Here is a 9,008-nt window from a genome sequence, read left to right as displayed (position 1 = left end):
AACATCAATTAGGCTGGAAGGCTAAAAGGCTCTGAAACCTTTTGATTTGCAAGGAGCCTTGTTCTTGCCTGCTGCTCTGTGTCACACTCTTAATCTTTCTTAAGTGGCTTATTGATGACTCTGACTTGTTAACTTTTCCACTATTTCCCCAAACTGCATCTTCTCCTTTTCCTAGCTCACTGAGAAGTTCCACTGTGCCCAAGTCACTAAAGCCAGACGCCTATGGGTTATCTATGTCCCCACTCTTATACCTGGTCAACCACTAAATCCCTGGAGCTGATCCCCAGAAGTTTCTCAAATCTGGCCACCTTGCTCCATCTCTACTGCAAGTACTTTACTGCCTCTCACCTGGAATTTAAATTTTGAACATCAGAAGAACCTTTAAGAGACAGTTTCCCTATGGCTCAGCCCTGCTTCCTGAAGTAAAATTTTCAGCTTTCCTCTGATTCTGTGAGTTGTTGTCTTGTATACAACCTTCATATCAACTCTTTTTTGGCTGAAGCTAGCCAGGTCATTTTTGGTGTTTGTGTCCAAAGAATTCCCAATGAACCTTGCCCTTCTGCACCAGATAAAATCTTACTCATCCTTTAGGATCCAAGTCAAGTGTCAATTTACTCATTGATTCATTCACTCAACAAATATTTACTGAAAAATACCATGAGCTAGTACTGTGCTAAGTGCTGAAGATTCTTGACCATATGAACCACTATCTCCAAATAAATAACTTTTAGGAGATCTCAGGTACAGATGTTAGTTGTATTCCGTTCTTCGTGGCACTCTGTCAGCACTGATCTGGTAATTGATTAATTACCTCATATCCATATTCCCTGTCTTCCTCCCCCGACAAGTAACCATATTAATTGGTTTGATATGTATTCAAATATATTCTTGTGAAATGCATACTGTAGTTTTGAGATTAAAATTCAAGTGTGGAAACACAGAACCCAGTTAGGAGTCTGCTGCAATAATTCAGGGGACAGTTGATAGCAACTCAAACCACAGGTGTGTTGTTTCCGTACAAGGAACCCCTTGAGATGAGAACAAAACCCAACAGAAAGTTGAAAAAAAAAATACAACAGAAAACCCCAAACTAACAAAGTGAGATGTACATCGCTGATAACGAGAGATGCAGAATAAAACAATAATAGGACATTGCATCTGCTATTCTGGTAATAATTAGAAAGCCGATCTCTATCCCAGAGAAAGTTCCACACAGGATCCTAAGGGAATGTGTATGAAGATGTTCACTGCAGCCTTGTTTGTGGCCACAGGGTGGTGAAGACAGCATGGGTTACCATTACTGGGAGGATGAATGGGTAAAATGTGTATCAGATTTGGGTAAGCACTTTTCATGCATTATCTCACCTTTTTTTCAAAACATCCCTAAGATAGTGGAACTTTCCATAGCATTCCCATTTTACAGACGACAAAACAAAACCTATCCTCTCCTACACACAAAGGCTGCTTGTCTTCTGGTACATTCGTCCTAGTTTTAGGACGAGGACACGGGGTTCAGGGCCTCAGCCCCACCCGGCGGTCTCAGAGAGGAGTCCTCCCTTCGGCCTTGGGCGACCTCGGGCCTGGGTCGCCAGCACCGCGGACAGCGCCAGGCGCTGGGCGGGGCGTCCATGGAGACGTCAAGACGCGCGGAGTCTCTGGGGCGCGCGCCCGTGGGCGGCTGCACCACGTGACCCAGGTAATTGGCACGGCGCGCGCGCTCCCCTTCCGCGCAGCCCCCTGACCTGCGCCTCTGGACCTCGCCGTAGCGCGGACTCCGCCTGCCCGCCCGGTGAGCGCGGCGGCTCGCCCCCTCCCGGTCCCTGCTCCGCCTCTCCTCCCGCAGTCCTGGGGACCGGCCCCCGGCTCCTCTCCCCTGGGTCCTGGGGCGCCGCTGCCCGCAGCCCGGAGCCTGGCCCCGCCGGGGGGAGGGGGAGGGGGAAGAGACCGTGACCTTGGCTCCGCCCTTGGCTGGCCGCGGCCTGCCCCGGGACCCCCAGCCCTTCGTGCGTCGGACGCGGCCAGTGCAGGGTCCTGCGCAGAGGAGCAGGTGCTTGTGGTGGGTTTCTCCAACTCGAGGACTGCAGACTGCCCCGCGGTTTCTGTGGTCAGGGGAGGGCCCAGGGCCGCGAGAGCCGCGCCGGGGATGAGGAGGGTCAGCTCTGTGCTCCTGGTGGGACCCTCAGGCAGCTTCGAAGTCTCAGGACTTCCAAGGAACCTAATAGACGTTTTTAACCGCAGCCTCCGATCACAGTTGAGAAAACTGAGGCCTGAAAGAGGGCGGCATGGTCTGAGGTCGCTGCTAGCATGGGAAGTGCTTTTTCCACCCGCAGGGAGATGTGGGAGGGGGATGGGGTAATCGCGAGGCCACAACAGGCTGCAGTATGCATTTGCCGAACCGGAAAGACCCCTCTGATGCCCCTCAGCCACCTGGCTCAAGCAGGCCCTAACAGTCCCTCCCCAGTGTCTTGAAACAGGCCCCATCTGCTTCTGTACTTTTCCCACTTCTGGGCTTTAGTCCAGGCCCTTCATCTCTTCCAGGTAAAGGAGCACACCCCCTCGCTGTCCTGCCCCTGCCTGGGACCTTGGCCTGCCTTCCCTGCTCTTGGGTTTGGCAAACTAGAGTTGCGGTTTGTTGATTAGCCAAGCTCATCCGATTCTCAGAAAGTGGGGTCGGAGTAGACCTGCTGCTGTGAGAATCCAGGCTCTGCTGCTGCCCAGCTTGGAGGGCTCCCTGGGGAGAACCCTTCCGGCCTCGGTTTACTGATCTCTGCAATGGATGCATTAGGGAGTAGTCCACACCAGGGCACCCCAGACAGGGTCATGTGTGGGAGTCTTAGTGTGAGGAGTTTTCTGGGGTTGGGCTGAGGTTCTGAGGTTGGGTTGGAGATGCTGTGTGACCTTGCCCTCAGCGAAGAGACCCCCTCAAGAGATACCCAGGGCAACTCTGCTGGAGTCTGGACTGAGCAGGGGGATGCACAGGGACCCTGACTCTCCCTCCTTGCTGCTGCCCTCGACTGTATAGGCAGGAACTAGCAGGGCTAGCTTGGGCTCTGGCTTTAGATACTGAGCCCTCATGCCCTGCAGGTTTGCAGGTGGGGGTGGGCGGCAGGTTGCTCTCTTGCCAGGCTGGGTCAAGGCCACAGCAGTGCCCAGTGACCGACTCAGACTGTTCAATGTTTATAAAACACAGTGTTCCTGCACCGGGACATCCTGGACACAGCCAGACTTTGTCCCTATCTGGCCCAAACTGCTCCATTCCCCTGTGGGGGTGGGTGGGAGTGGGGCTGGCAGAGGAAGCAGCTCTGGCTTAGCTGATGGGAAGTGCATCTCTAAGAGAAGTCTGGCTTACATCCTGACTGCAGTGAGCAGGGCACAGTCCCTGGAACCCACACAGAGCCCCATCACTTACAAGCTTAGCCAGCTTAGCCTCTTGTACCTCAGTTTATACAGTGGAACTGGTATGAGTGCCCACCTAATGGGATGTTGAGAGGATTAAATGAGCTCAGTATCTGTCCCAGAATCAGTGCTCCTGATGGTGCCTATTATGTTTATTCCCCTGGTGATGGTCTTGGTATTTGGTTTCCTTTGCCATAGACTGGGGATGATAAAGCATCCTGGGTTGTTGGATTCTTTCTGATGCTCCAGAAGATTCTCCCTGATGCTTCAGAAGCTCCTGGGCCCAGTGGCCAGCTGGGCTGGCTCAGCCTTCTTTTTGCCCAGGCCTTCGGGATGGTGAGAGGCAGAACAGGAGTTGGGACCCCAGAGCTCATGGCTGGTACTTGGAGAGGTGCTACTCCAGGGGGAGTCTGCTCCAAGCGCCCTGCACTGGCACTGTAGAGCTTGGCATCACTGGCTGGTGGGCTGGGCCACATGGCTGGAAGCCTCAGGGGCTGAGCCTGTGGGAGGGAAGCTTGGGGTGCTCAGAGGCTGCCAAGCCCACCTCCTTCCTCCCAGCAGTGGAATCTTTTTTGTTTTGTAAATTTTCTCTGTTCAGGCTTGCTGCTGGTTGCCCCAGGAGTCTGTCCTTCCTCCATGGAGGTGACATCACCCCTTTCCTCTGGCTCAAGTGAGTTAGAAGGAGGGCTGTGCCCTGCCCTCTGGTGGGGCCTGACCTTTAGTGGAAAGTCTAGCCAGTGAATTCCTGGTGACATGGCTCAGCTGATGGCAGGGGTGAGGCAGAAGAGCGCACAGGGGGCCTGTTGGCAGAGCACACCTAAGTGGCCTGGGCAGTACTTGGGAGCCAGTTTTACCCCAGAATGCATATTTTCTGGAGCCTGAGCTGTCCAGAGGTAGCAGACTCCTCCTGGTTGCACAATCCCTGGTGGGGTGGTTCTTGTATCTAGCTTATAAGCTGGGCTTTCTGGGCAGGAGGACATTAGCTGGTGTTCACAGGGAGCTGCTCTATGGCTGTGCTGGGACAGAGGAGGGAGTTCTGCTCACAGTTGTAGGGTGGGGGAACAGAGGTCCCACTTTACATATCCTGTGTAGGATGAGGTGGCAGGGGTATGGGGTGATTTGGGACTTCAGTGGGCCCTATCAACCCCTAACCTGCCTGGATAGGGGGGTCTAGGGATCTAGCTTCTCCAGGATTGGCAGAGGCTCTTAGAACTCTTACCCTCCAAGGAATGGAGAAAGCCCCCATCACTGAAATCCCAAGATTTAGGTATTTTCCCTGGGAAGGTACAGGTGACCGAGTGGGGTGAGATGAGCTGAAGGTCCTGGTTCCCCCTGGCCTGGGTGGGCTTCCAGTCTGTACCTCCCTGGGCTGTTAACTGTCTTGAGTGGCACTGGTCCTGGGTGTAAGTTCTCAGGGTGTCCAGAGTATGGGAGCCAGGGAAGGCAGCTCCAGTCCAAGGGGTGGGCTGGGCCTGGGGCCACCTTCCATTCTACTCTTCCTGCTTCTCCAGACCTTAGCCCTTCCTGCAGTGAAGTGGGGCCATTGTTGGGGCTGGTGTCACTAGCCTTCTGGCTGGTCCTGGGAGGGAGGGCACTCTGGGCCAGTATTGTAGTCACAGGGAGTCACTGGTCACTTTTGGTCACAATGACTAGAGCTACAGGCCTCCTGAGATAGCGTGTCTCTGTCACCCCCCGATACCTGTGCTCACTGGATGCTTTTGTCCTTGCTTTTCCCTGACCATGCGTGGCATACCTGGCCCTTGGAGGACTCCCTGCCCTGGTTCAAGGGTGGTGGGCCTGTGACCCACTCCTTCTTGGGGGTATTCCCTGCACCTGCCCTGTGGCTCTGAGTGGGCTCCAGGACCTAAGCTGGGTGCTAGAGGGTCCCACTACGTTCGTCCAGGACCTAGGCTGGGTGCTCCCTGAGGCAGGGCCTGGGCAGTTCATGTCTCTGCACAGGCCTTAGGGCCTATCAGGGAAGGAATGTGCTCTGGGGCGAATGAGGCACCGCAGGGCTGGAGCTCAGGGCTGTTCAATATCTATTGATGGAGTTTACTGAGCCAGGGGCTCCCACCAGACAGTGAGCCCAGGGGGCTGGAAGAGTGTCGCATTCCCACTGTCTCATCACTGCCTAGCCCAGCACCATCTGCCCAGTGGGATTGAAGAGGCTGATGAGTGGACAGTGGCTTGGTAGAGCCTCTTCCGGTCCTGGTCCTGTCATTTATGCCTCTCTTTCATTGTCTATGTCCAGAATGAGTCAGCTGCGGCTGCTGCCATCCCGCCTTGGGGCACAGGCCTCGAGGCTCCTGGCTGCACATGATGTCCCGGTGTTTGGCTGGCGCAGCAGGTCCTCTGGGCCACCAGCCGCCTTCCCAAGCAGCAAAGATGGAGGCAGCTCCAGTTACATGGAGGAGATGTACTTCGCCTGGTTGGAAAACCCCCAGAGTGTCCACAAGGTCGGCACCCTCACCCTGCCCTGGGCCACTGCAAGGGAGGGAAGCCCTGGGGCCGGGCTGTGGCGGGGCAGCGGGGAGAAGCAGCTTGCCTGCTTTGTGACCCTGGGCAGCTTTCTTTGCCTCTCCGGTCCTCAGTCATCAAAGCCTGTTGCTTTCCTGTTGCTGAACCAGCCAGTGGGTGATGGTCTTGATTGAGAGGCCCTGGCCATGCCCTGCTCAGCCACACCTGAGCCCTGCTGTGCCCCTTTGTCCTGCTCTGCTATCTCCATATGGCCCCTTATATGTAATTAGGGACATACATGTTTATGTATGTATTGAGCTAATAAGCACTCGCTGATGGTAAAGAAAAAAAAAATTATCAGATGGGAGGGTGAAAAATGAAGTTGCTCTCTGACCCCTTCACTTGAAGTGGAAAGCAGTGCAATCACATGATCCAAAACCAGTGTAAGAAGTTACAGTCAGAAAGCTCCCTCCTAATCTATCCCCATCTGCTCAGTTCCCACTGTCCCCCAACTTAGTGTCATCTATATCCTTTCTAAGACTTGCCTTAGGTAAACTTACTGCAAATGTTAACTCTGGATTTGTCTCCCTTTATGCAAAAAAGTAACCTATAACACATACTGTTCTGCTCCTTGCTGTTTTACTTGGTGATGTATCTCCAAGATCTTTCCACATCAGTACATAAAGAGTCTCATTGTTCCCTCTGTCCAGCTGTGTAGTATTCCATTGCATATGTGTACCACCCCCATTCCTGCTGACGGACATCTGGTTCACTTCTAGCCTCTGGCTGTGGTGAACAGTGCTGCAGTGCGTCATCTTACACCTTCATCATCTTGCACCTGCACAGCTATCTATAGGATAAATTCCCCAGAGTGGAATAGTTGGGTCCAGGAGTAGCTGTGTGTGTAATTTTGATGGGTATTGCCAAATTGCTTTCCATGGGGATTGTACCAACTGAGTCTCCCACCAGTGCTGTATGGGGGTGCATGGAGAAAAGCGCTTTTACAGTATTCTCCTGGAAAACGCATGCAAGTGCCTGTGTATGTGCACATCTGCTTTTTGCTTCTACACAGGGAATAGCAGCTGTACGTCCTCTTCTATTTTGTTCACTTTAAAGCGTATCTTGGCAATATTCCATATCCACAATACCAAACACACCTTTTTTAAAAAGACTGTAATCTTCCAGATTCTAAATGTAAAGTCATCATTTAGCCAGTATTCTACTGAGAGCCATGTAGGTTGTTTTCACGTTGTTGTTTTTATAAACAGTTCTGCAGGGAACACCCTTGTGTGTACATCAGGCACCCTGGGAAGGCCTTGAGAGGTGTGGTCCCCAAGGAAGACCTGACACCCCCTGGGGCCCCAGCCTGGGCCACCCCTGACTCTTCCCAGGCCCTGACCTGACGGTGTTCTTACTTCTGCCCTGCCCAGTCCTGGGACAGCTTCTTCCGGAAAGCCAGCGAGGAAGCCTCTTCTGGCTCTGCTCAGCCACAGCCCACTTCTGTCACCCGTGAGAGCAGGTCTGTAGTCTCAAGCCGGACAAAGACCAGCAAGTTGGTGGAGGACCACCTGGCCGTGCAGTCCCTGATCCGGGCCTACCAGGTGAGGGGCAGCTGAGGCACAGGCTGGGAGGCTGTACTCGCTTTTGGGGTGTGGCCAGGCACTGAGGGAAGGGGTCTCAGCTCCAACATCATCGCCCCAGAGAGGCCTTCTCCTGGTCCTCTACTGAGTGACACCCACTCCTCTAGCCAGTCTTTGCCACATCACCATTCAGAGCACTTCCCACCTGCTTGAAATATTTTTTGTGCATACTGACTTGTGTGCTTGTGGTCTGTCCCCTTGCACACACCATGCCCCAAGTACGTGGAGGAACACTTAGTAAGGGATCAGTTCCAGAGCCTGCTGAATGAGGAGTGAATAGATTAACCCTTGTTAATTCTGTTTTCTCCTCTAGAATGGGCATCCCAAGAGAACAGGGACTGATACAGCAGGTTCCTAATTCATGTTTATGGAATGAATGGTTCAGTAAACAATTTTCCATCACCAGTTGCTCCTCCTGGAGACTTAGGCTTTCCTAGGCTGGGCCCCTGCTGTTTCAGAGTCCCAGTGATGGTCTGTGCTTTTATTGTTGACTGAACAGGACTAATTGGAGGACTGCTCTGGCGTTCAGGCTGTAACAAGTATAATCATTTGGAATATCTCTGGGAACTGGTGGCAGGAGGTATTCCGTCAGGGAAATGTGAGGCAACAGCAAGCCACTGCAAGGCCAGGGTAGAGGGGGGCATTGGCAAATGGAAACGATGCTTTGCCTCTGAATGAGGTGCCCAGTGTGTGGGATGGAACTGAGTTCCCTGTACACCAGCCACCCAGGGATGGAAAGGGAAGGTGAGGAGGGTTGGGCTCCCTTGCTGGCCTGAGGACCCATCAATGGTGGGCCACCTGGGAGTAAACAGAAGCTAGTTGTATTGTGTCTTTCCTGGCTGGCTAAAAGAAGCGGACAGTGATCTAGTCCTCGACTTCAAAAATGAAGAACAAGATGTAAAACTGTATTAAAAAGAGGGAAACCTTCAAGGTGCTGCTTGAGGGACTTATCTTGTAAGCACAGGTCTCAGCCTTTCAGCAGCTGTTTGTTCTTTGATTAACCAAGAGGAGGCATTCATTAGAGAGTTTTCCTGGCAGGGTGGCCTCTGGATTCAGGTGTGTTACTCTTGTGCCTGGTGTGGATAAGCACCAGGAGGGCTGCGGCCTCTTACAGGCCAGTAGCAGGCACAGCTCTGGTTAGAATCACCTGCACACTGTACTAAAAAAAAAAAAAAAAAAAAAAAACACTGTATTATGGGCATTTTCAAACGTATAAAAGGCAGAAGGAGCTGGACTTGGTGGCTCACGCCTATAATCCCAGCACTTTGGGAGGCTGAGATGGGTGGATCACGAGGTCAGGAGTTCAAGACTAGCCTGGCCAAGATGGTGAAACTCTGTCTCTACTAAATACACACAAAAAATTAGCCAGGCGGGGTGGTGCGTGCCTGTAATCTCAGCTACTCAGGAGGCTGAGGCAGGGAATTGCTTGAACCTGGGAGGCGGAGGTTGCAGTGAGCTGAAATCGTGCCACTTCACTCCAGCCTGGGTGACAGAGTGAGACTCAAAAAAAAAAAA

The 9,008-nt window shown here is 52.9% G+C and overlaps 1 protein-coding gene across 5 annotated transcripts in view; it reads left to right on the top strand.

Annotated features, from left to right (window-relative positions):
- Positions 1 to 1,654: 1,654 nt before the first annotated feature.
- OGDHL (oxoglutarate dehydrogenase like) overlaps positions 1,655 to 9,008 on the top strand; it is a 28,289-nt gene continuing 20,935 nt past the window's right edge. For 4 of the 5 annotated variants that reach the window (XR_004265073.1, XM_032266897.1, XM_032266895.1 and 1 more), the window contains exons 1-3: positions 1,655 to 1,789; positions 5,648 to 5,852; positions 7,284 to 7,454. Coding sequence is in view for 4 of the 5 variants with exons in the window: in XM_032266897.1 (XP_032122788.1) it covers positions 5,649 to 5,852; positions 7,284 to 7,454 (375 nt within the window). In the remaining variant the exon portion in view is untranslated. The remainder of the gene's footprint in view (positions 1,790 to 5,647; positions 5,853 to 7,283; positions 7,455 to 9,008) is intronic. The other variant, XM_032266896.1, reaches the window with a different exon arrangement.

This window comes from Sapajus apella, unplaced genomic scaffold, assembly GCF_009761245.1.
Source record: "Sapajus apella isolate SASKATOON/1434 unplaced genomic scaffold, GSC_monkey_1.0 scaffold161, whole genome shotgun sequence".
NCBI classification, from domain to species: domain Eukaryota; kingdom Metazoa; phylum Chordata; class Mammalia; order Primates; family Cebidae; genus Sapajus; species Sapajus apella.
Note: the sequence above shows the minus strand (reverse complement) of the source record. Positions and strands in the feature narration are given on the sequence as shown.